The sequence below is a fragment of the Maylandia zebra genome, linkage group LG15 (assembly GCF_041146795.1).
Source record: "Maylandia zebra isolate NMK-2024a linkage group LG15, Mzebra_GT3a, whole genome shotgun sequence".
Taxonomy (NCBI): domain Eukaryota; kingdom Metazoa; phylum Chordata; class Actinopteri; order Cichliformes; family Cichlidae; genus Maylandia; species Maylandia zebra.
This window is the reverse complement of record NC_135181.1, coordinates 30,247,001-30,274,581: the sequence shown is the minus strand read 5'-3', so window position 1 is coordinate 30,274,581 and position 27,581 is coordinate 30,247,001. Positions and strand designations below refer to the sequence as shown.

Sequence of the window (27,581 nt, the reverse complement as noted above, 5' to 3'; positions counted from 1 at the left end):
ATGTTCTGAATATCAGCCCCTCTAATCAGGCTGACCAATAACTGGCCTGTCTCTATACTGTATATAAAAGATGGACATTTCCAATTTAGCATTTTGACTGTCGTCCTTAGAGGATATAGGCAGACACTTGTTTTTGAATTACTGTTTTGAAGCCTCAGATGACTTTTTACTTCATCTTGTAGAATGTTTAGCTTATTTTAGAGTTTAGAAATGTGTTATCATAGAATGTAGAACTATTGTAGAGACATTGATACTGCCCTTAAAGTAATAAAGGCCTCACTGTGTTGTGAACTTAGGAGTAGATTGTAGGAGGCCTCTCCCCCACTGAGTGGAAATTCCCCAGAGGATGTTTTAAGGTGGGGGTCTAAACATTTGTAACTGTGGTTTGGAAGGGAGAAAGGTTTTATGACCTAGGGAGTTACCTACACCCACAGTGTTTTAACTGTCACGCACACACATTCACATGCACACTCACTCATGTGCACTCACACATACACACAGGTATGCGCACACAGTCACACACGAGCACTCACATAGACACGTGGGAACGCGCACATGTAGGCATTCATGTGCTCGTGCACATAGACACAGACAGAGTTTGCAGCACACTGTAGGGGGTTTTATGATGGGGTCGCTTCTAGGGATGGGTATCGAAAACCGGTTCTTGTTGAGAACCGGTTCCCACTGTTTCAATTCCTTGGAATCGTTTGCCATTTTTGCAAACGATTCCCTTATCGATTCCAGTCGCCCCGAATGACGTCACCACGTTGCGGAGCGTCATTTACCTGGCAGGAAACACGGCGCCTAAGCGGCTCAAACGCTCAAAAGTTTGATTATACTTTATGAGAACCGATGACAACAGGGCAACTTGCAAAGTAGATATTTCATTTAAGGGAGGAAACACTACGAATATGCAAAAGCATTTGCTCACAAAACACGCGATGACACGCGTTTTTAATTCCGCTCCGGACTCGTGACTCTCAACCCAGCAGCAGCGCTAACGTTTGCACGTCCTCTCCCGTTAATGCGGCAGGTAAATAATCAACTAACAGTGCATATTATGTTAGCGCAATCTGCCTTATTACAAGACCTGCCATTACTGTACATGTAGGTGACCATGATGAGAGAGACAGACAGAGTCTGGCTCAGATGCTGGCAGTTCTCGCTGCAGTCTACCGGTAGCGTCTCCTTTCAGGCCAGGATAGACGAATGTCACCGAGCAGTGTCTAAGTTTGTGGTAAAAGGCTTGCACCCATTTGCCACAGCAGATGCCCCCGATTTTTGGTAAGTGAATGTGTTTAATTGTGGGCAGGGACATTACTGGATATTCTTGTGTAATTGCCACAGAACAATTTATGTTATACTTTGTTATTGCTACAGAAGAATGTTGCAGCTTTAAGGCAGGGATGACTCCTGGAGTTGCTTTCTCACTGCATATGCTTTATTTCACAATCAGATCGATTCGATAACAAAAACATACAGCAGCTCCTCTCCTACTCCTAGCCCTTCGCTGCGGTGGAAAAAAGAACGACTTCAATCCCCTTCAAGGAACATACGTACAAAATAGTTTTCCTGATACACCAATGGGGCGTTCAATGCCATCTTGTAAATATGAGTACTCTGGCAGAGTAACAGTTCAAATGAAAAATACACCAGAACAAACAAGCAAACAAAAAAAGAAGTGTGGGGTACCTTTGAACCAATGAACAAAGTATAACAATTTATACTTTTTAACATAACCCGACCCCGTCAATATGTGATATGTCTCACAAGAATATTTATTTTATTATTTTACATTTACAATTTTTTTTCCTGGGGACCCTGTGACACCCCATTGAAGAGCCGTAGGCTGGATCTCTCAAGATCTCACTGTTGGGTTTGTAAGGCCATGTTACTCCTAAATTTCTATCTTGTTCAAAGAGAAGATATAAAACAAAGCTCTGAGCTAATCGACCTTAGTGTTCTCCTTTTTTAAAAAAAAAAAAAAGAATCGATAAGAGAATCGATAAAGAATCGAATCGTTAAACAGAATCGAAAATGGAACCGGAATCGTTAAAATCTTATCAATACCCATCCCTAGTCGCTTCTATAAAGCTGGCTGTAACTAACAAAGGGTTGAAGATTTTTGCAGAGGGACACCGGCCTTGTCTTCTAGAAGTGCATGCTTAAATGAAGATGAATAAAGATGAATAAAAGTTTTGTGAAAATGACTACTGAGTCCGGTGCCATCTCTGGATGCTCGAGGAATACAAAGAACTGGGATAAAACTGATTTCTTAACAATCTTATTGTTTTGAATCCATGTGTAAAGAAGGAATGATGGTCGAACTGCACATTCTACTGACTTTCAGGTCCATAAACCCATTAAAATTTTGACTGAGCTCATGGCCCAGTAGAGGACTCACAAACTGCTATCGGACTGAAACCACAGATTTTGCGTCTTGGTGGCCATTAAAAACATTGCAGATTTAAGGCACATTAACATGGCTTCACCTTTTAGACCAGGAAACTATACCCATACAGTGGGGCAAAAAAAGTATTTAGTCAGCCACCGATTGTGCAAGTTCCCCCACTTAAAATGATGACAGAGGTCAGTAATTTGCACCAGAGGTACACTTCAACTGTGAGAGACAGAATGTGAAAAAAAAATCCATGAATTCACATGGTAGGATTTGTAAAGAATTTATTCGTAAATCACGGTGGAAAATAAGTATTTGGTCACCTCAAACAAGGAAAATCTCTGGCTCTCACAGACCTGTAACGTCTTCTGTAAGAAGCTTTTCTGTCCCCCACTCGTTACCTGTATGAATGGCACCTGTTTGAACTCATCATCTGTATAAAAGACACCTGTCCACAGCCTCAAATAGTCAGACTCCAAACTCCGCCATGGCCAAGACCAAAGAGCTTTCGAAGGACACCAGGAAAAGTATTGTAGACCTGCACCAGACTGGGAAGAGTGAATCTACAATAGGCAAGCAGCTTGATGTGAAAAAATCAACTGTGGGAGCAATCATCAGAAAATGGAAGACATACAAGACCACTGATAATCTCCCTCGATCTGGGGCTCCACGCAAGATCTCATCCCGTGGGGTCAAAATGATCATGAGAACGGTGAGCAAAGATCCCAGAACCACACGGGGGGACCTGGTGAATGACCTGCAGAGAGCTGGGACCAAAGTAACAAAGGTCACCATCAGTAACACACTACAACGGCAGGGAATCAAATCCCGCAGTGCCAGACGTGTTCCGCTGCTGAAGCCAGTGCATGTCCAGGCCCGTCTGAAGTTTGCCAGAGAGCACATGGATGATACAGCAGAGGATTGGGAGAATGTCATGTGGTCAGATGAAACCAAAGTAGAACTTTTTGGTATAAACTCAACTCGTCGTGTTTGGAGGAAGAAGAATACTGAGTTGCATCCCAAGAACACCATACCTACTGTGAAGCATGGGGGTGGAAACATCATGCTATGGGGCTGTTTTTCTGCCAAGGGGACAGGACGACTGATCCGTGTTAAGGACAGAATGAATGGGGCCATGTATCGTGAGATTTTGAGCCAAAACCTCCTTCCATCAGTGAGAACTTTGAAGATGAAACGAGGCTGGGTCTTCCAACATGACAATGATCCAAAACACACCGCCCGGGCAACAAAGGAGTGGCTCCGTAAGAAGCATTTGAAAGTCCTGGAGTGGCCTAGCCAGTCTCCAGACCTCAACCCCATAGAAAATCTGTGGCGGGAGTTGAAAGTCCGTGTTGCTCGGCGACAGCCCCAAAACATCACTGCTCTCGAGAAGATCTGCATGGAGGAATGGGCCAAAATACCAGCTACTGTGTGTGCAAACCTGGTAAAGACCTATAGTAAACGTTTGACCTCTGTTATTGCCAACAAAGGTTATGTTACAAAGTATTGAGTTGTATTTTTGTTATTGACCAAATACTTATTTTCCACCCGGATTTACGAATAAATTCTTTACAAATCCTACCATGTGGATTCATGGATTTTTTTTTTTTTTTTCACATTCTGTCTCTCACAGTTGAAGTGTACCTCTGGTGCAAATTACTGACCTCTGTCATCATTTTAGGTGGGGGAACTTGCACAATCGGTGGCTGACTAAATACTTTTTTGCCCCACTGTATATTATACAGCCTGTGCATGTCTGTGTCAGCCAAGTTGAGCAAGCAGCTTTCAACTCCCCACACTGGGGTTCAATATTTTTGTAACATAACAAATATAACATGTCAAGAGCCCACTCATTTACACTGCCAGTAGTTTGTTCATATTAATTCCGTTTCAGAGGTTTCATCCTCTGATTGTATTCATAACATGTTGAGCCTCCACTAAAACAGAGACCGCTGATGAATTTTATTTCTTTTGAGCATTCCAAAGGAGGGATGTTAACAAAGATGTTTGAAAAGAAGAACACTAGTTCAGAGCTTGTACCTGTACAGAGCACTGAGAGATTTCCACATATCTAATAATGTAGCATTAAACTCCAGCTCCTGCTGCATTTTTGGACCTGTGTTTACTGGAAGTAGAACCACTAACTTGTGCTTCTGCTCAACTCTGCAGGCAAGAGCAATTTTTGGATATGAAATGCTAAGAGGCACGAAGGTGTAGCACATGGGATTAATGCTTAAAAAAAAAAAAAAAAAAAAAAAGGATTAAAAAACATGTGTCAACAATAAAAATGTTTTTTGAGTGAACAAAACATTTTTTTCCAGAAGCAACGATTAGAGTAAAACATCTTAATTTGTTGCGGGAAGTCAACATTTGAAACGTGAAAAAATAAAAAACAAACCCATTTGAAACGTGATTTTCATTTCAAGTTGAAAGCACAGCCAGGAGGTAATGCTAATGAGGTGGTTTATTTATTTATTTTTTAGCATTGCTGAGCTTGGTTAGCAGTTACTTCTCGCAAGAAATTCATTTATCAAACATTGAATATCGACCCCAGATCTGATCAAAACACAAACAGCCTCGTTCACTTCAAGAAACGCCCCATATTCACAGCACGCACATTCATGCTGAATCCAATTTCCAGCAAATAGTTGCAGGCTCAAACTTCCATGACCTTGGCTTTCTAAACACACACTCGCTCCACTGACTTCCTGCGTGTCTACGTTCGCGCATATGTAGGAAGGGATGGATGTTTCCCTACTTTAGAAACATCCGTTGTATTAAAGCACCTCATTTTAATACAAAAAAGATGGTTTTAATTGCAGCTTGTTTGTATTTTTGCAATCCCAGCATCCAGATGCTACTCCATGCTCCCTCCCCTCTCCCTAAGCCATGCCTCTCATCACACTCTAATCCCATCCACTAATTAACCTGATAGAGATGCGCCTCATCAAGCTAATGGGGCTAAGACATGTGTGGTGTGTTTGCGTGAGAGAGACAGAACAGACTTTAGAGTGAGAGTGGAATGACATGAGGACACATTTTAACAGAGCTGAAGGGAATTGCCAGGATTTTGTCATCCCTAATACGACCAGAGGAAGGCTAAATGTGGACAGTTGTGTAGAACTGTGAGGGTCGTGTTTTGTTTTTCCTACAATAGGTGCTGGCATCCAAGCGTTTTAGGATAATAAAACGTGGCTCACGTGGCTCAAGAGTTGGGAGTTCGCCTTGTAATCGGAAGGTTGCTGGTTCGAGCCCCGGCTTAGACAGTCTCGGTTGTTGTGTCCTTGGGCAAGACACTTCACCTGTTGCCTACTGGTGGTGGTCAGAGGGCCCGGTGGCGCCAGTGTCCGGCAGCCTCGCCTCTGTCAGTGTGCCCCAGGGTGGCTGTGGCTACAATGTAGCTTGCTATCGCCAGTGTGTGAATGTGTGTGTGAATGGGTGGATGACTGGATATGTAAAGCGCTTTGGGGTCCTTAGGGACTAGTAAGGCGCTATATAAATACAGGCCATTTACCATTTACCAATAAAGTAGTGGATGTATCTTGATGGCCTTTTTTAATTAATTAATTTTTTTTTAGCTCTTCAATTTTACATTAACTGTTACATTAAAAAAAGTACTAATGCAGTGTCTCTGAGAGTTTAACCATGTTTTTTTTATCTGTATTTTGCAGTCATATAGTGATTGTGTATATTCAGCGTGGTTGCTGCTTCCTTGAGAAATGCTCATTCAAACTATGAGTGACAGAAGTCATTAATCACAAGAAAGAAAATTAAAGACAAACACAGCTGGGCGAGTATATACTATAGTTATCTTGGGATTACCATTTTGAGTTTTAGAGTGAAACAACTACAGATGTGCAGAAATGTTGCTGTGATTTGTTTGTATAAGAAGCAGCTGGTGATGGTGTATAATGGTGATACTATTGAGAGGCTTCTGCTAGAATTTTCTGCTCCTGCTCGCTTCAAATACTGAAAGTTTTGATCCCCTAAAGTGTCTTATGGTGCTGTAGTATGTCTAAAACTTAGAAATCTATTTCAATGCAGTTTAGAAAAAAACTGTGATTAAAATCATAATACTGTGTTACACCGGATCAAAAAACTTTAAGTTGGATGTGCAAGCATGTTAATTTACAGTATCACTATAATGAAGCTCAGACCAAACTGTGGTCTATAAAAATATAATCTTTGTTTTCTTGTCAGGTTGTATACACATTAGTTTTAAATGCACTTGAATCACCTTAAATCGTATCACAAAGCTGGAATGTTAGCCGGACCATTTAAGTGAAGCAAGATGGCTGAAACTAACTAGACTTCTCTGCTGTGTATTTTACCCCCACAAGAGCCTTATGAGAAAACGGCACAGCCAAAGACTTCAGCCTCCAGCGTTTTCCTTTGCTGCTTGCTTTATTCTCTAACATTTTAATTTTCCTTCACTCGCCTGATTTCCTCTCTGCTCCCTCTGTCTTTCTCATTCTTCTCACATTGCCCCCCCCCCCCCCCCGTGGTGCAGTCAGCTCCGTACAGAAGCCAGAGGGTTTCCTCTTTCACCCCACTGTTTTGCTACTGTATTTTTGTCGTGACAGCTGCACTCAGTGGCGCCTATTCCAGCCACATTTACCCGTGGACCTGACAGCCCCCTGCGACACATAGGGTTTGCCCTCCGTCACTCACTCAGTGGGTGGATGGGCCCTGCCCTCAGAGTGGGATCACTGATATTACCATGTGCATGGCAGTCATACAGTGGAAGCTTTTAACCATTTTAATAATTGTTCTAAATAGCTTTTCTTTGATGTGGTGTACAGTATGTGACATACCATGACCACTTTAATAAACAAAGACAAAAAGAACATTTAAAGAATTTAAAATTTTGACTTGCTTTGCAGCTCAAATATAAAGTTCAGCAGAATTATAACTAGCTGTCTAACCTTTTACCTAAAGTGCTTCACAGTATGGTGGAAACATGTGACCTGATCCTCTACAGGAACTACTGAGTAATCAGTGGAGATGTAAATCGTATGGCGCGGCCTTGGCCAGTGAGCACACTTAATTGGAACAAGACAAGCAGCAGGATGAGCATAGTCACTGAAGCTAGCTTTTCCAGTCAGACTAATTTGCACAGCTGCTTTTGCTCTCGTGTTTTAGTCAGGACCCGTTCAGTCAAAAGAAGGCTGTTATTTCCATCTGCAGTAGTGACACTGCAGCAGAGATGTCTCTGGTTTAGTTAGGTTGCAAAGTGGCTTGCAGTAGCTGTAACTGCGGGCAGGCTGCGTGGGGTTAAAGAACCTAACACTCTATTTGAGGTGTAGAAGGGTATCAGCTGAGCCGCCAGGTAAACTCTTGTGATCTCAACTGCCGTTTACCCAAACAAATTATCGCTGGGCTCAATTTTTGTTTCACGTAAACAAGACTAAAAATTATTCCAACTGATACTTTAATACTTATGATACAAGTTAGGGTGGATGGAACTGAACTTTAGTCCAGACATATTAGTTTTTTACTTGCATTTAAACTTTGTGTCTCCTTTGCTGCCACCGAGTGCAATCTGACAAGAGCAGAAAGCAAAAACCACTGAATATTCCAACAAATAGTGCAGCAGACTGTGTATGCAAAGGTAATGAGGACCAAATCATGTTATATGGCACAGATACTTAGTTCGTTACTACTTCCATGAGGCATTTGCTAAAGGACCATCTCGTTCTTCTTGGTGCTGCTAGTTTATTTATTTATTTTTCTTCAGATTGAACTTTTTTCATTCTGGCTCTTAGAAGTTACAGTTGTCCAGCATCACTGCTGATACAGAGATCAACTGACAAGCCAGGATTGTTGGAACAGCATGCCATAAGCACGATCTAAAATACTCCTGTTGAGAAGGCAGGCAGATTAAACACTAGTCGTTTCAGTTCAATACACAAGTTCTATCACATGACACCAGTTTTATCTCCATCACTTTGAGTCCTAGGAACAAAGAGAATAGCTAATTTGGATACTTTTTTGTTTTTGTTTTTTTTAGATGTACTGAATAAAAGATGGGTTCATAACCTGAGAGTGCTTCTAAAGAAAATGTATCTAAGTGTACAAAAACTTTAGCAAGAAGCCAGAAATATAGAACATATGAATTGATGATGGGACAACATCATATTACAAGTGCCTCGATTTAGCTATAGCAAGGATTCATGCATTAAACCCTAGATAAATCAGCCCTGACAGTGGATTAAAGTATCTTGGCACATGTGGAAACCATGTGAGGATGACCTCTGCCCTCCATGACTTCACTGATTTATTTCCTTTCCCCTGAGAACCCTCCACAGTGTTTCTAATGAAGAGATGCTCTACAATTGCAGCCCATGCTCAATATTATCAGAGATAGAACTGATTTCCTCCTCCCATAAATGCTTCTCTGGATCAGGACATGCTTTGATGTATGTCTTTGAAGTCGAGCTTGACCCGCATAGCCAGAGAAGATTACGATTTCAGCTGTTTCGGAGGATTAAGAGAGAGGAAGGAAATCAGTTTATACGTTGTTGCTGTTTGGCCAACAAAGCTGCCCAATAGCATCACACTTTTAGTTATTTAAGGATTCCCACACATGCAGGTGAGTGAATTATGTGATGTGTGTTTTTATCTGAGGCTAGGAATGTGTGAGTGAGAGATTGAACAAAGCACAGAATAGTTTCCGAGTGAGGGAAGAGAATGGATATGGTTCACTGCTGCCATGTGGAAAATGTGCGTGTCTACAAGCACTTAAAATAAAGGCAAACACTCATCACTTTGATGATGGGTTGTATACAGTAGGCATGCGCATTTACTGCGGGTGACCTCTGCAAACACCGCACACTCGACTCTGTCGCCGTCTTACGTCACTGAAACCAGCTCGTCACCTCACTGCTGGATATTGACTTGGACCAGCTTCTGTTCTAAAAGTGAGCTCACATGTGGATAAGTGAGGGCGCAGACAGCCCACACATAGTTTATCTGTTATTCCTTTTCTCCTAAAAAGGCCAAAGCAGGGTGGGAAGGAAGGCCAGGATCAGGAGAGGGAGGGATGGGTCACAGACTTGCCAGCCGTGTGTTGTGGTCTGGCTGGTAATCCGCTTCTGTCAGGTCTGAGCAGAGAATTGCAGACTTAAAGGTGGACATGAGGTCATAGGTTGATGCATGCATCCTTTTTTTTTTTCTTTTTTAAATATAGCCTTCTTGAATAAAGGGTTAGAAAAACAGCATTGTCACATCCTGACTTGCGTGTCACCAACTCACTGCTTCGAAAAGCGACCAGCATTAGACCTGTCTGTGCTTTTCCTGCACAAACGTCGCTAGGATGTTGATGCCAGAGGTCAGAGGAGAATGGCCAGACTGTTTTGATAGGAGGGCAACAACAACTCAAATAACCATTGTTAAACCCCAAAATAGTATCTCTGAATGCCCAGCATGTTGAATCTGATGGGTGACAGCAGCAGAAGACCACACCGCATGCCACGCTTGTCAGCTACAGGAAGGGAGGCAACTATTCACCCAAATCACTTGCCACCTTTGAGGTGTGATGGATCAGGAGATGATGACATAGATGTGCAGCTGACAAACAATTGTGGGACTCATGTCATGTCAGTATGGACCAGTCTGACACTCCAATTTAGGTTTTTACAGTTGTAATATTTTTAGTTGGTCAGTCATATCTCCTGAAAATACCAACATGTATAAAAAAAACAAACCCATCTATATCTGTATAAGTGTCTCAGGGTCTTGTTCGCGAGTGACGGGAGAAGGGAGCAGGAGATCAACAGACTGATCGGTGCTGTGGCTGCAGTGATGCAGACGCTGTACCGGTCTGTCGTAGTGAAGAGAGAGGTTCATCTGTGTGTGTACTTCGTCTTCCTGTCAGTCATCAGTTCATTTACATTTTTTTTCTTCCCAAAGCCTGGTGTTGCCTTCTTCTGTGGATCCTGGAAATCTGTATGATAAAGCACTACTTACTGGTTTGAATTTCAATTTTCGTAGTTGTTGTGTTTGCTGTCAGTCCATTAAATACTGACTGGTATGCAGCTGATTAAATATGACAAACTGTCACATTGTTTTTCAGCTGTCCTTCCTGTCTTTAAAAGGACTTGTTTTTAATTCTTTTATTTAGGATTATTGACCACTCAAAGCACTTGGCACACACAGACATTATTACAACACTCTGTTGTCATTTATATGTATTTTTGACTCTCTGTCAGCTGCCAGTTGACCTCTGACCTTATGACTAGTCATATGCTTCCAACATTGCCTCTTTTAATGGAAGCATGTTTACACCTTAATTGGGGAAAACCCTGATTTGACACATCCAGTTGCTAACACCTCTGTGTGACTTTGCAGCTTGATTGCTGATGTTAGTTTAGTTTAGTGTCAGGTTTAGTGAAGCCAGATAAAGAAAACATATCTGGGATATGTTCACTGTACAGACGCTGTTCTTCCCCTTTTTGTTTATCCTCTGACTTCTTTTCCTCTATTTTCAAAACTTAAGGCTTAACTTTGAACTCTGTGCATATCTTCTTTTTGTATTAGAGCATGGATTTTACTTCTACCTTCCTAAAGCTTCTGCCCCTGGCTTGTTCTTTTAATGGAGCATTACCTTGAGTAAATGTACATTCACCAAATGGAGGAGAGAAAAGCTAGCAGTTAGGCAGTTAAAGCGTTCATGCAGGCTTGCCAGTAGAGTTGTATTCTCTGCTCTTTTTGTCTGGGTAGCCACAGTTGGAGTTGGCAAAAGCTTGTCTCCACAGAGATGTGTGAAAAGTTGCTAAGTGCGGCTCATCAATTTATTTTGAGTCCTCACTGTTCCTGCCAGCAGTATAGAGCATGTGGCTCTGGATGTTGTGAAACCTTTGTTGCAGAGGAGGGGGTGAAACCTGAGAGCTGGAGGTGAAGAGAAAGGCACATTTCATCCCTCATCTCATAGAAACAGCCTGTATGTCCCTGGACCACCGGGAGGGGGGGGGGGGGTTGCAGGTCACGGATGAGTGAGAGCAATGCGTAAACATTTTGGGGTCCGGCACTCCCCCCAGCAACTGTCCACCACACCAGTCTGGCATGTGTTTTTCTTGTTTTAACATGACAGCGTGTGATCACGCTTGCATCAGAAGCCCCCCCCCCCCCCTCTATTTCTCGATGAGCTCGTGGTCTCTGGCATCAAACGCGAGTTTGCAGACGACTGCACAGCTGGACTAGAGAGACCGAGGCAAAAGGAAAGTTGTGTGCAACAGGACAGAGTAAGTGACAGAGTTTAAAAAGAGAAATACATTGCAGAAGTATCCGCAGACATGCCGGCCGCAGCAAGAGTTCACAGATTCCCCCAGGAGCAGCAGAAGATCAGCCGCGCTCAAATCATCCTCAGGAGTGAGTAGTCAGCCTGGCAGAAGTGTTGAACCGGAGCACCTATCTGCTTGGCTGTTTTATGTTGTCTTGCGTGCCTCTGTTTGGTCTTTAGATTATGCATGATGAGGCAAAATCGTTTGTATTTTTGTAAAACTACAAACGATTTTTTTTTTTTATTAATAAAAGAAATTTTAAAAATTAATTTTGAGCTGTTTATCAAGATTAAAAAACAACAGACAAACACTCTGTTTGCTGTTGTTTTAAAGAAGCTGCAAATACTGCTTATATTTCATATGCTTTTTAATAGAACACCTGTTATGGGCACAAAGATTTATCCATCAGTAAACCATCATGTCATTACTGTCGTCGAGTTAAATGAACAGTCAAACATGAATATATTCCACTGCCGCCTTCTCAGCGTGTCTAAGCATTTTGTCCCATGAGTCTCAGACACATGTCAGTCGGAAGTGAGGACTCTGCAGAAACCTGATTGGCTGCAGAGCTCTCCTGTAATTTCATTGGTTAAGCTGTGCTCTAGTTGTCGTGTAGCAACAGTGTCAAAAGGCTGGAGGGAAGATTGACCATAGTTGCCATGGTCTCATGATCTTTGAAAGAGAAACAAGTTTAATTGTACATGTGAGCCACAGCACAAGTCCTCCTTTGTGTTTGCCAGCTGGGTGTGATATATGTAATGATTTGTTTGACAGGCCGTCCAAGCATAAAAACACAGCTATGAGTACGGAAATACCAAAAAGCCCACTGACCGGCTTCCAGAGTACAGAGTGCGAAGCCAACTAACCTAAGACGACTCTGAACAAATGTTACACGGGATATTTCATGCTCCTCTTCAGCTCCATATTTTCATTTGTTCACTTTGTTATAGCAGCTTCGCATTTGCAACCCCCTTAATCATCCACTGTCTGAAATGAGCTATTTTAGTTCCCTTCCTGTTCCCTCACTCAAGTTGGTGGTACTTAAGTGCTCACAGCCCTTTTCCCCATTTTCCTAGTTTACTATAAAACTGGACTTCTTTTTTCAACAGTACTTGCCTCTTCATTTTTCAGATTTAGAAGCTACAGCCATTTTTTTTTTTTTAATTCTAAGGTTGGGAAATCTGGTTTAAAAAAAAGAAAAAAAAAGAAAAAAAAGAATTACCATAAACGGAGGCATGCTAATATGGAATCCTTGCAATTTTACTATACTGGCTGAATATTACTGTGTAAAACTTTGTAATAGTTTCTAATTATCACTACAATAAATATTATGATAGTTTGGGAAACCAGTTAGTATTGGCCTTTAAGCAGGAAGAAACATTGCTTACTTTATCTAGAATATAGACCAGTACTTAGAATATGCAGCTTTAAGGCATGTATTCTTTTGGGTACAGGCCCAACTCAGTGGAAACATCATAATGAATCTAGAAAACCCTCACCGAAACCAAATCTTGCTCAACTTTGCCAAAACTCACGAGGAAGTAAACAAAACACTTGAGTTAAAAAGCCAAACAACCACGCTGTAATTATGGCTGTCATCATTTTTCAGCTCAGATGGTCAAAACATCCTCAGACACCACAAGACTTGAGTCACACTAATAAGTTTCCATCTTTTGGTCTCTGGTTAATGGCCAGTTATATGGTGTGTGCCAAATTTCCTGCTCATCATTGCATTCCCACAAAGTCATATGTGCTTTAATCTTATAGCATGGAATGCAAAGATTCCTTGCGTCAAGCGAATCTGTGTCATTCAGCTGTTACTCATTAATCATGTGCTAAATACAATTTGTGTGAATCTGTAGGAGCTGGGAGGGTATCAGCAGAGTGGTAGTATAATTAAAGGATCTCCACTGCTGTCTTGTCTTTAAACCTTTCTTAGATTCAAATAGCAAAAATTAGACCAAAAAATGCAAACTTTGTTGCGGTGTCCCAACTCCAAGTCATGGAAAAGAAACTCGACGTTCCTGCACACATAAGATGTCGCAGACTGGAGGAATGCTCTGACATGATGAAATATCGAATTTAAAAAAAAGAAAAAGAAGATAGATAATAGGTCTTATTATTTACCCACAGAATGCTCTCTTCTCTCAGTCTAAAATAATCTGCTGCCATTTCTTGTCATTTAATGCTGACAAAATGAGCCTTTCGGCACTTTTTGAGCACTCACTGCCAGTTCTGAATGATCGGAGACTCATTTTACCGGAGAAGCTGATGAAGCAGTTTTATGTACAGCTGCCCCCTCTTGTGCTGCATTCCTCATCCCCACTTAGGCTTATCTCTAATTTCTGTTTTGTTTTGTTTTTTCTTCGTTCTCTAATTCAAGTTTTCACAGTGAAGACTGTGGGGGGGAGGTGACTGAACACTCCATGTGACTACAGCTACTTTGTTGCTGTCTGGTAGTGTTTTCCTCTCACATTCTTGTCCAAACTGATCTATCCTTGTTGCTGCTGCTGCTACCATTAGCCTGTCGAGCTATAATGAGTCATTCAGTAATATATAATTCATGACAGTATTGGTTTTGTGTGTGTGAAAGATTCTCGTGGGTAAGGTAGAGGGAGCAGCTTTACAGGAACACCCAAGCCAGCCCTGTTTTCTGCCTTTATCTGTGTGTGGAACTCATTCTGTCCTTGGATCAGGACCATTGGGTTCCATCCTGCTGTAGATGGGCCATTGCATTACATCCAAACAGGTTGGCACAAACAGTTTGGCTCTACATGCGAGTCTGCAACCAACAAATTAGTTACATTTAATTAACATTTAGAGGGAAGTGATTGACCAGTTAATAATTTCTTATGTGATCCAGTTGTTGAATTGATCATCTGGTCCCCTCTAAGTCAAACCCCCTGCTTTCCCCTAGTTCCAAGTGTTTACCATAACCCTTGATTCTGCAGGTTGCCGGGCAGATCTGAAACTATATTAAGTACATGTTTGTAGGTTGTGTCACACTGACAGATGATCCCTGTCGTTTGACATGGATTCAGAATCATCCCTGCCCTGTCACTCAGATATTCTGACAGAGCACTGGGTTGGAATTGGATTTCCAGCAGTCATTCAAGGGGTGGTGATTGAAATGTGTAGCTGAGCAGAGGTATAGATATCATTACCCTACTGCCCCTCTAGACATTGTGACTCCCACGAGCCCCAAAATAATCCTTTGACACATTGAGTGAGTCGGAGATACAGAAACAGATGGAGACGGCTCAGCTCAGCCTGGACCCGCAGCTACTTAAATCTCCTGCACGTCTGTCTGTAACAGGATTTGTCGCTAATTAACATAATAGTTAATGTACTCTCTCTGATTGAGTCAGAGGTCCTGTAATGATGCAAATTCTGTGTGAATCTAACTCCTAACACCTGTCTTTTTAAGTTGTTTTTCTGATTTAAGGAGTAACAGCTTTTAAGCTTGACCTTGAACAGCATGGTAAAAAATGAAATCAAGAAGAAATTCACAAATTCAGATTTTAATTTGTCAATGATTTAACAGGGGTTTCCAGAGGCCCAAGTTCTTTTAAATTTGGACACATAAAAAGAACACGTTAAATCTTTAAAATCTTTTAAAACGGCAGCAACGGAACATCTGGATCAGCCATTTTCAAAGAAGAGATTTCACTCTGGTGTCTTCGCTTTGCAAAGAGAGAAGGCTTTTGAATCCCAGTAACCAATAGCTTGAAAGTCACTGCTTTTGATGGTGGAGTGCATCTATGAGCTTTTAAGTTCCTGCTTAGTGTAATGTCAGCCATCCAATCAGGTCATGGCAAGGTTGCTTTAAATTAATGAAGTAATGGATGAGGTTAACAGAGGTAAGGGATTGGACAGGCAGCGGCAGAGCAATTGATGAGGAAAGCTGGAAGCCACGCAGAGAATTTAAAGGTTTATGTGCCAGATGAGCCATTTACTTGGCTATCTAATATAATGGTTATTGATGGAGAACCATTTCACCTTCCTTTCCCGAAGACACAGACTTCAGCAGGAAGCACGAGATTGAGGCGGACGGCACATTCCCGGCTCTGTCACAAATACTTAGTTTTCTAGTAACTCTCTCAATCCTGCCTGCATTTGGCCAGTAGGAGAACTGCAGACACCCGCAGAACAAACTGGAGATAAAAAAAATAAAAAAAAGGATGTAATGACTAGACAGATATTCAAGATATTGTTGAAGCACCTTACACCTGCATCCTTTCATGATGGCCAGAAGACACAATGCTTCACTCAGCATACGTATTTGGCTACACAGTTGGACTCAAACGCAGTTCAGTAAACTGTTATTGTTCTATGGGTGGTAAACAGAATTAAGCAAATGCAATGGAAGCGATTTTATGGAGTTAGTTCAATGCTCTGAGCTGGTAAATATGACCAAAATCTGATTTGATTAGAATAATGTACTTCTGTAGGTCGGCCGTGTTCTCTCTTACTGCATGGGCTATAGATGCGGCCACTTTACCCGACAACAGACCTTGGAGGATGACATCATGATCTATATGACGCTGTGAGCTTTAGGTATGTAAAAAGTTGTCCCTGTAATCCTGCTGTCTGAGCTTTGTGCCAGACAGTCTAAATCAAGCTGGCTGTGGACATTTGTCTTACATGTTACCTTTGACTGTGTGAAGGCAGTTTCAATTTCGAATTTCATTCGGTTTTCCAGGGCAGCATGTCTCTGACTGTATCTTAACACGCTGTTGGCTTTGGTTCTCCCTGTAGCCATGTGTGCTAAAAAATGTAGGACCTCGTGACACCGTAAGGCTCTGTGGATCAAAGTGTGTACCAAAGCAGAAACTCGGAGCTTCATAGATTATTTATAACCCCGTGTGCTTTTTAGCATGTTGGTGCCTAAGGGTTTGACGGATGGACATGTTTATAGAGAAATGAAGTGAATAAATGCTTGTCCACTGCAGACACATACACTACAGAAATACCTTGACCTATTGGCAGTTGACAGTGTCAGCTCCTCACTTGTATAAACGGGATGGTTGCGAGGTTTGATGGCACCTTTTTTCCCCCCCTTTACTTTTGTGTTTTGTGTCCAGATCATATCAGATAGCTCCGATAACTAATGCTAAGGTTGGGTTTTTAAAAAAAAAAAAAGGTAATCACCATATTCATTTTTGATGAGACGTGGAGGATAGAACCAAAAAAGTTTAAGCTTGCTCAACCTGACTTAAACCCCCCCCCCCCCCCCCAAAAAAAAACAGTTTTTTTTTTCCTGCTTTTGTTTTTTTTGTTTTAAATTGAGGTTTAATCAGCTGTTATTTGTTTGGTCAATAAAATGAAGTATATTCTATAAATTATAAATGATTTATAAAACATCGGAAAGGACTGAAATATTGCTGTTTAATTCCTGTGAGCTCAAAAATAATATCGTTACCATGTCATTGATTCAAAAAAATAATAAAATAGTTTGTTTCCAGTAATACATCACCTTGGTTTAGTACCAGCTTAATTGTAGACTTGTAGTCCATGCTGCACCCCCGTCCTGTGCAGACCCTGACATCCTCAGGTCAGACGGTTGTCAGACTAGCGTTGCATTTCCAGCAAGCAAAACAGCTGTTTTAATCTTGTTTGCACAATTTCTCATCCATCATTCTGAGATTTCTGCCTCCAACACAATGGAAGAAAATAGCAGACTTACCTGTCTTTCAGTTACCTTGGTTCATAGCAGGGATGCAGCCGTACTGATGCTTGGCTGATACTGTCGTTGGTAAATGATCATTAAATGGCATTCACCAATAGAACTGAAAACAGTATCTTTTTTTTTCTCAGACACAAAGTGTGTGAATAAATAGCAACAAAACATCATAAGCAAGTGCTTGGGGGGTAAATATTAATATCACTACTGACTAAGCCAAACTACTTTTAAACCTCGATGTTTCTGTCTACCCAGAACTTTAATATGTACATTTCTGATCTTTATTTTTATTATGGGCTAACAAAAAATCTTCTAGTATATTGAAAGTGGTGTTTGGATTGTATTCAGACTGATGTCTGGAGAACTGAGACTGATGTTTATTCTACTCCAGGCTCAGACAACAGGCTATAAATACTTTTGTTTATCGATTATAAATATTATTTGGATGGTCTTTAGGGCTTGAGTGTGAGCTCGGTGTCCAGGAATTACATGGAGTCACCCTCCCTAAACAGTCGAAGCAGATGGCTGCCCTTCCCTGAGCCTGGTTTTTTCCTGTTAAAACTGAGTTTTTCCTTCCCACTGTCGCCAGGTGCTTGCTCAAAGAGGTCTTTCTAATTGTTACACTTTTTTCTGTGGCTAGTCCGTTTGAGAATTTCACAGAAGAAAATCCACTCTGTCTGTAGGTCTAGATATTATATGGTGTTCTAACTTGGGTGAACTAAGCCTTTCTGTTTGATGCCATTTCTTGTCATCTGAATGAATAATTTAGGTATTCTACATTTATGTGAAACGACAAACCGTGGAGTTTCAGTCCCTCTACATCTCCATGCACATGCTGGTAATGATATTGAGAGCAGCAGCATGTGTCCTTCTCTGTATCCAGTGCATAAATAATAGATTAGATCCAGGAAGTACAAACCGGTGGACCAACCCATCAGGTAGGGAATCCATCGTACCACATTACGTACACAACACCCGGTCTATTTCTTTTCCTTTGGCCTCTTTATCTTCCTTTTATGTCCCATCAGTTTCTTTCTACTCACTCTGAATCTCCAGCAGTTTTGCTCTCTCTCACTCCCTCTTATGCTCATCCCTCCCTCCTACTTTATATCCCTCCCTCCCCTCTTCCTTTTGTTTCCATCAATTCTAATCTGTTGGAGAACTGGCACAAAGAGAAACCACACCCAGCATTCCAGCATCATTTTTAAAGTTGCACCGTCCGGATATTGGGATATCAGGACATCAGACTGCAGAGAATAAAGAACTTGTGCCACTGCTATTTTATTAAAAGGAGTCTTCTTTTGACGGAACTTTTGCTCGTAAGCATCAGTCTGCGTTAGAAACCTCCCTCACTGTGGGCACTGCACAGCTAAGGCACAAGGAATTGACAGAGGAAACTCTGGAGAGCCCGAGCTATGGTTTTATATGTGACGTCCCAGGACTGTACAAGAGGAGCTGGCAGCAGGGTGGTAGTGACTCTGAGGCCTGGCAACGGTTCAGACGGGGCCTCACACGGACTGTGGCGCTACGTTTGCTGCCAGAGGAGGCCCACAATGACGCTGCCCTCATGTAGGTATACAGGAGTGATGGCCGTCAGTGGCTACTGTACTTGTGTGTATCTGCAGGACATTTCAAGGTTGCTCAAGAAAAGTTACTTATCAGATTTGTGAGTGGATGGCAATTATAGATTTTCTGTTATCTCCTATAAACTATTATCTCCCTTGTACTCCTGCTGAGATGACACATTGCCAATACTCTTGTTTCCAAAAAAGTGTTTTAGACCTTGATGGTGATCTAATGATATACTGCTTTTTTTTTTTTTTTTGTTTTTTTTGTTAAACCTCCTACTTGTCTTTGGCTTTACTTTTTTCTCTGCCTGTTTTCCCAGCCTTTCCCAAGTGCTGTTGTCTGGGGTCATTGGATCACTTCAGCTCTAAGGAGACGATCCATTTGACAAAAAGGGAGGCTGGCTGTGTTTTGAGAAAGCATTCTGAGCACCGGCAGGTTTGGCGTTTGCCTTCCTTGTGCTAAATAGTTAAATACTAAGATACAGTAATAAAAAGCTTGGTCTAATGAGAAAACGAGGCCTAAATGAGCGTCTGACCCGGTGATTTGATTTAAAGTCATCCCTCCTGAGCAGCTTTTGGGGCTGTTGCCCTGCTAGGCTGCTGTCTGAGTCTTGTCATTAGCACATAAGCTCTATTAGAGCAGACAGTAACACAATTACACCCACAGGCAGTGGAAGATGGAGACAAGGGACCATGTCAGCAGTTGCAGATATAGACTGCCTTCATTTGATAATATTTCAAGACTGGACTAGAAGGAAATCATCATGGTAATAAGATGAGATGATTTGGATCACAGTAGATGGATAGCTACATGCAGAGGTGGTAACAAAAAAAGTGCTCTGTATCAGTCTTGTTCAGATTTACTTTGTGCTGGGGATAATCAGTACACAATGTTGACGTTCAGGGATTAAAGTGTCTCTGAAGTGTTTTCTTTTTTCTTTTTTTTTTTAAGGCACTGTAGCTTTAAGAGCATTGTGTTTGTTATTTAAGTGCTAAGCTGCATCTATTTTCTGTGTTAGTTTTTGATATTCAGTTTTGGGATCCTGATGGTAACACACACAAACCATGTTAGCTTGTGCTAATCCTTTCCCCCTCTGTGATATTTATCAACAATCTAAGGACGCTCTGTGCTTTGTGCTTTTTACATAAATCAGAATCTGAAGTCACAGCTTAGCCACTCTTTATAACTCCTGTAGTTATTTTCTCAAATATAAAATCAGGTGTCTTCTAAGTTTTAGAATCAACATTAGGTATTTATTATCATGCCAGTTTTCAGCTGAGCCTATCCAGGCATGTTACCTCTGAACAAATGACTTCCTGTAGAAGCCTCTTTCATTCAGTACATGGCTGCCAGCTCTCAGACTATTGCATTTATTACACAAATAAACAGGAGGAAAAGTCAAAATTGCCTGCTTTGTTTTCCAACTGAAGCGCTCAAGTTCCCACAGTAGCCCCGATGTAACTTGTTACCTGGAGAGGGCCATATTCTTGCTTCTTTTTTCTCCTTCTTCTTTTTACTGCAACAGCCACCATCAAAGAATGGATTACAGTTTTTAGCTAGTTTTATGGTAAATGGATGTATAAAGTTTGGTTAAAAAGTCCTTGTGTTTGCAGGTTTGCTAGCAGTCCTTCAGCTGTCTGTCTCTGCTCTGCTCTGCATCTGTAAGGTTCTTGTATTTCTGTGTGTTTAGTCTTGTAATGGCGATTCTAAGTAATCCTCACAGAAACCTGCTCTCCAAAAATTAAGCACATGTTTTCGTCTTCATGTGTGATTTCAACAAATAAATATTTAGGAGTTGATCTGCATTTCTTGCTCAGGACTAGCAAACTCACATCTCTCATAAATACAGTGGTCCCTCTCTTTGATGCGGTTCACCTTTCGCAGCCTTGCTGTTTTGTGGATATTTTTTTTGATATTTTCCATGGGGTTTGTTTTTTTTTGTACACAAGGTACTGTAGCCCCAGTGCATCCATCTGGGTCTGCGTGAATACAGATCCATTTACCAGGGACTAAACTAGCAAAACATATCTGACTGATAAACTTGATAGTGAAGTTACTAATATAACTTCAGTTAGCCAATATAACAAATGGCTGCTGTTGTGATGGTGAATGGTTATGTGTCACTCTGTGTTAGCCTGTTTTAAATTCATGAATAAAAATAAGAGGTTCAAAAATTGGGGTGGTAGGGCGGTTAGCACTGTTGCCTCACAGCAAGAAAGTCCTGAGTTCAATTCCATCATCAGGCCAGGGCCTTTCTGTGTGGAGTTCGCATGTTCTCTCTGTGTTGGCGTGAATTCTCTCCAGGTACTCCCGCTTCCTCCCACAGTCCAAAGACATGCAGTTAGTGGGGTTAGGTTAATTGGTAACTCTAAATTGCCCATAAGTGTAAATATGAGAGCGTATGATTGTCTGTGTCTATGTGTAGATGACAGGGTGTGGTAGCATTAGTTAGCTGAGCCGAGGTTAAAGGTTTCTTCTTTTTCTTTGGTAATAAACTGGCACCAGATAAATGCTAAAATCTTGGGGTGTCACCAAAACGTGTCACCATGCTAAGTTTTCTTTCAAACAAATAATTTTTAAATTGGAATCTACATATCTCATTTCTGAGTGCGTAAATAAAGACTAGACTCTCTATAATTTATCCAGCTATTGAAATCCTGTAGTAAAACCAGCGTTTCCTCACAAATATGAAAGCTAAATTGGAAGATTTAGAAATTTAAAAAATTCAAATGCCTAATGGAATTTAATGAAAAATAAAACTTTCTTTGCTTTATATAATCAACTTACAAAAAGGTAACAAAAACAGTGTCGTAAATATCAGATAACTTGGATGTAGGTGAATATATCAGTGTTACGTGTTGTGACAGTGCAGGGTTCAAACAAATAACTGAGTACATTTGTACTTCCAAAGCAAAGGGGTTCCCTGAAGGCAGCAGTTTTCCCCAGATAGACGCGGCTCTCCATCACAACACACAAACTGCACAGGAGCATCTCATGATAATTTGAACCAGAGCCCAAGGCATTGGCACATTCTGCACATTTCCCACATCCCATCCAGTTGAGCACCCCAAAGGATTTTATCCATGCCCACAGTCTTCCACTTGGGTGTTTGTGGCAATCCAAGCTTCTACTGCAACACCCTGAGGTGTCTTTGGGAGAACACTCACATAAAATTATGTGAATGATCTGAACTGCGTTCTGGGCCATCTCTTGCGGACAGCTTTTTTTCTTTTCTTTTCTTTTTTTTTTTTGCCTCCATTGTCTTTTTTGTGTTTTTTGCTTTCTGGAAAATGGAAAAAATGAATCAAGCTGAAGGGTCACAGTTTTGATTTAACGTCTTAAAATGGTCCAGAAGTGTTTAGTAGATGGCTTTGAAGGAGAGATCAGTCATATTTTAATCAAGTAGGTTTTTTGTTTTTTATGGTATGGACCTGTCCTCAAAACAAACAGCTAGTATTTACGACTGATAAATGAAGGCCTTAATGGCACCACGCTGACTCATACCTCCCCTTTTAACTCGATAATCTGTATTCCAAATATTTGGCTATTTCTGCTTGGATACTCTTTTGTCAAGTGGCCTTTTATGGTGACAGAAAATCCTTCACCATTTCTTGCAGATGACCTAAAAGTCTGAAATTGAACAAAAAATGCTGAGATAAGGCAAGTGGAAGAAAAGGAAGTAACATAAAGAGAGCTGTTGTTCCTGTGCTCTGATTGCTTTGACACAGACGTGGCAAACCTCGTATTCTCCCCTTGTGGGAAAAGTAGCTGCTGTCAATACCAATGGCAGTGTTAAGTAGAGGCAATGTGTGTGAGCACGTTGGTATTCAGATGCAGTCATGAGCCTGGTTGCAGCCCAGATTCAGCCCCTTTTATCTTTCTGTCTCGGTCTGTTGATACGGTCAGGACTTGGCTGAATACTAATTACACTCAAATCTGCTCCGTGCAGATCCAGAAGCTTCTCATTGCTGTGTGTGTTTTATGTACACAGCACCACTTTGGTCCTTCTGACTAATGCCCCTCTTTAGGTAAAAGTTAGCTCATTAGTGAGTGTAAAGTACACAGAGCTGTCAGTGTTTCACTCATGCAGGATTTGTTTTACCTTTTTATTTTATTTTATTTTTTATATTAAACAACAATTAAAAAATGTTCTATTTTCTACTCTCAGATCTGCATAGAGTCACAGAGAGGCCATCATTTGGCCATTTCAGGCACACAGCTATGGCTCTGGGCACAGAAGACCCACCTACTTCCCATTTATAAGGGGCAGCCAATCAGACAAAACCTGCTTGCAATTGCAGATGCTGCATATTGTGTTCACAGCTCCCTGCCTGTGGGGGATGCTGTTCATTTTCTTCTGCATTTTATTAATATTGAAGTTTTCGGTGGCCGACGGCCATTGGTGTTAGACTGGAGATGGGATCTAACAAGACCGGCTTGCTTATTCCAATCAGACCTTTTTCTGTGTTGTTGTTGTGTGAACAGATGTTTACTGTCTAGAAGAGCTAGATTACTCATTTTGTACAAATCATAAATATCTTCTTTGAAAAAAGCAGTCCTTGTAGTTATAAAGATTTAGCCTTTTTGGTTAATAGCTTTCTTTTCTCCTGTTTAGGTGCTGATGTTACCCCTCAAAAGATCAATAATAGTCAAACTGGTCCTTCCTTGCAGGAATCATATTTGTGATGCTCTACGTTTTCCCCCCAGCCGCGTCGTAATATGGTTGACCCATGGTGCTGCACTGATATTGAGTCATTTTAAAATTACCGCAGATCATTTCAAACTGTATTTGTAATGTAACACTTACAAGAATAAAAGCATGATAGGTCACTGTCAGACAGACTTGGCAGATTCTCAGAAAATTGTGTTTGTCTTCAGTTCGGCTCGCATGATTCTGACTAGTTCCTATTGCTTTGTGTGTATACAAAACACACAAACACACACTCTCACACACATCTGCTGTACCTGCTTGGTTATAAAAATGGCTGATAAAAGAGAAAAGTGGGTAATATGGTGGCGATTGTTCTCTGAATGACTGGAAACTTGTAGTATTTGTGGTACACACTAATATGGATACATGACGGTTTCTGTTCAGAAGGTTTTGAGCTTTTATAAAAATGACTGGATGTTCTAAATTCAGTGTTTCAAATGAAACAGGGCTAATTCTGTGATTTCCATCATCTACACTTTGAATTTACTTCATTGCAGAAACTCATATCATTGTTTATTACTTTTATTTTAAGCTTAAAGTACCTGTTATTTTTCACACTGCTCTTTATTGTGATGATGTTTCCTTTGGAAAAACAAACAAAAAAAACTAACTGAAAGCTCAAAGCCCCCCTGGGAGTCTGAGATGCATCTCAGTTAACAAAAGAAAGGGAGAACTGCTCTGCATCCAAATGTTCCTACAGGAAGAGGGTGGGGTGGTGGCATGACTTGAACCTGGAGTGTAGCAGATGTATGTGGAAGCACTGAGTGTTTGCGTGTTTGGATCAAATATGAAACGTGAGCGTGTTAAAGATTCCATAAAGCCTTTTGGTGCTAGTTTTGTTTTTTCTTCGTGGTGCTGCTTTTTCTCTTTCTTCTCTCAGACCTGGCCCTCTCCGTCCAGCTCCGAGTATTTACCTCCCTTTCTTAGCAAATAACAAGTGTCTGCCAGAAATGGCTTTACAGGACATGAAGCCACCAGAGAGCTACAGAAGCCAGATAAACTGCAGATATTTTGCCAGATAATTTGGTTACTATGGCAACCAGGAGAATCTCCCTGCTTTCACTATGAACTGCTCTGAGCAGCTCTTTGCACAGGTTATCTTAAAAACCTTGTATTTTGATAGGTCAGAGGCTTTGACTGGAACAATGATCATGTGAGCTAAATGTCTAACAGTTGCCGTGCGTGTGTGTGTGCGTGTGTGTGTGTGTGTGCGTGTGTGTGTGTGTGTGTTGCCCTCTACAGGTCCTACGTTGCCCAGACAGGGCCCCCAGGTTCAGAATGGTCCCACACCAGAGGAGATGGACCTGCAGAGGAGGTAAGGACTACTTTTCATGCTTAAAGTCTGTCATAATGCAGGGTCCAACACTAAGTAATGCATTACATATCATGTATTGAAATAAGTAATACATGATATTAATCGCTACCTGGCGAGTACTTCTTCACACTACTTGTTACATTACTTTTGTGTTACACTGTACCATGGCATGGAATATAATGGCACATAATTACCAGTAATGATATAAACCAGCGGTCCCCAACCCCGGTCCGTGAGTCGTTTGAAATTTATGATTTTTAGGGTTTTTATCATGATTTTTTTTTTTCGTTAACTCCCTTTTCCTGGTTCTTTTCCCTTGTGTTATGAGTAAATCTTTTGTTTTTTTGGTACTGGTACTGATTTTGTTGTATTTATCCGTGACACCTCAAGCCCAGTTCGTGAAAATATTGCCTGACATAAACCGGTACGTGGCGCAAAAAAGGTCGGGGACTGCTGATATAAGCCTAAAGCTTATATTCCCGCATGCTGACACATGTCCCTGTCCTAATGAGGATGCACACAGGATCTTTGTCAACAAAGTTGTAAACCAGGTCCTATTCCTGCTGTAGGAACAGGACAGGTAGAAATGGATGCTACAACACTAACCACTGCTTTTGTTACCTGTTGAAGATCAGGCTTTGGCTGCTTTGCTGCTTCTAACTTTGTTTTAGCATGTTAGCATGCTGTCTGTGCAGATGCTTGTAAAGAGAATTAATGTTGTGTTAGCAGAAGAAGACCGTTGTTTCTGGTCTGACCACACTTTACTGCACCAAACATAATTTCCCTTTCTCAACTCATCGCTTTACTACGTTCCTCCTCCCTGCTCTCTAAATCCAGTAATCAGATTAGTTACTGCTACGTCTTCATTGTTGTTGGCTTTCGGCTGCTCCCTTCAGAGGGAGCCACAACAGATAATCTGCCTCCATCTCAACGTATCCCAGCAACCCTCTACATGTCCTCCTTCACTACATCCATCCTGTGGTCTTCCTGTTTTCCTCCTGATTGGCAGCTCCATCTGCGCCATCCTTTTGCCTATATTATCCAGACTCCCTCCTCCTGCACATGTCCAAACTATCTCACCTAGCCTCTCTAACAGTAGCTCCAAGTTTCTGAACCCGATCTGTCCCTCTGACATGCTCATTTCTAATTGTGTCCATCTTGTTCACACTCAGTAAAAATCCTAACATTTACACTTTGCCACTTTTAGTTTTCCTTCTTTCTCTTTGGTGAGGTCTCACTACCATCTGTCACAGATCACCTCTGACACCAATGTCCACTCTGCCTGCACTCTCTTCTTCTCCTCATACTGATCAAGCCATTATGTCGTTACTTTGTTACAGAAGTTATTGAATAATCTGTATGATTGATATTGAAGGACATACCATGCATTTTTATGCACACAGTGGTGATTATTTCGTAAGTTAAGTTTGTAAGGCCCTGGTTAATGCCTAGAACAATGATAAAGCAAGGTGGGAATTAGAACAGACCTTCTTGTGATTGAGTCACTTCTGTTTGAGCGTGCAATGTGATGGCAAATCAAGAAAATAAAATAAGATTATTCATCAGTGGGTGAGGTCCATCTTTTAGATACAGTCTGTGGGAACAGTTTAAAGCCGTGGGCCAAATTTAAGTATAAACAAATGGTAAAATAGTAGCTATCCTCAGAGATTGGGCTGTATTATTGTTTTAAAATGATTAACGGCAGAGAATAACAATTGTCATCTTTATGTGCTTAGTGACACCAGCAAAGCTCAGCTGTAACATAAGGCCTCTGAATGCTGTGGATATACAGTCTTATGCGCGCATACACTCAAACAAAACCTTGTTTTTCTTCTCCATACAAGGCCACTTGTTCTTGAGGTAATATAGAAACCATGGAACAGCTACACACACAGTTACATGGATACACACCGGGCTGCATTAATGGAGCACAGCTGTTGGCTAAGGTTCAGAACCTGTTCAGCACTCTCACAGGCAGAGCAATTCTTGAGACGCCTTGGCTGTCTTAATAGTTTTGTCTTAATGCGCCACATGAGTCAACCAACAACACCTTATTACAACTACGTGGAGTTAACAGTGAAGTGAGAAATAAATAGGGGCATCAAAGTGAAATGTGTAACACTTGAAACATGATCAATCCAGGTGTTCAAGCACATTGCAAATGTGATGATTCTCCAAATAACCAAACTCCAATCCTGCTGAACACGTCATTATTTTATTTGTTTTGGGGTTTTGTTTTGTTTTTGTTTGTTTGTTTGTTTGTTTGTTTGTTTGTTTGTTTTTGGGGGGGGGGGGGATTTCGTAATTTGATTAGAACGGTGTTGCATTTGTGCTTCTGGCATAGACTACTTAGACTGTTTACATGCACCTTTTTAACCGGCTGCCACAGCAAGTCCAGTAATGCTTAAGACAGATTTTTCCAACATACTGCAAAATCATCTTTGCATTCCTGCAAAATTCAAAGGGAACTTAGACTTGCAGACACATGCAAAATGCAATAATCTATATGGTGTTTTTGACATGGCCACCCACCAAACTTCTTCCCATAGTGGAAGGAAACATTAGATTACTTGTTTTAGTTTATCTCATTATTAGAAATAAATGGAAAAGTGCAGTGATTTCTG

At 41.2% G+C, this 27,581-nt stretch overlaps 1 protein-coding gene across 11 annotated transcripts in view; it reads left to right on the top strand.

Moving 5' to 3' along the window:
• Nucleotides 1-27,581, top strand: part of enah (ENAH actin regulator) — a 151,415-nt gene that overhangs the window by 84,941 nt on the left and 38,893 nt on the right. For 9 of the 11 annotated variants that reach the window (XM_076874275.1, XM_004566250.6, XM_076874283.1 and 6 more), the window contains exon 4: nucleotides 24,885-24,957. In XM_076874275.1, coding sequence (XP_076730390.1) covers nucleotides 24,885-24,957 — 73 coding nt within the window. Of the gene's footprint in view, nucleotides 1-11,560; nucleotides 11,768-17,676; nucleotides 18,932-24,884; nucleotides 24,958-27,581 lie in introns of those variants that run through there. The other 2 variants (XM_076874280.1, XM_076874279.1) reach the window with 2 other exon arrangements.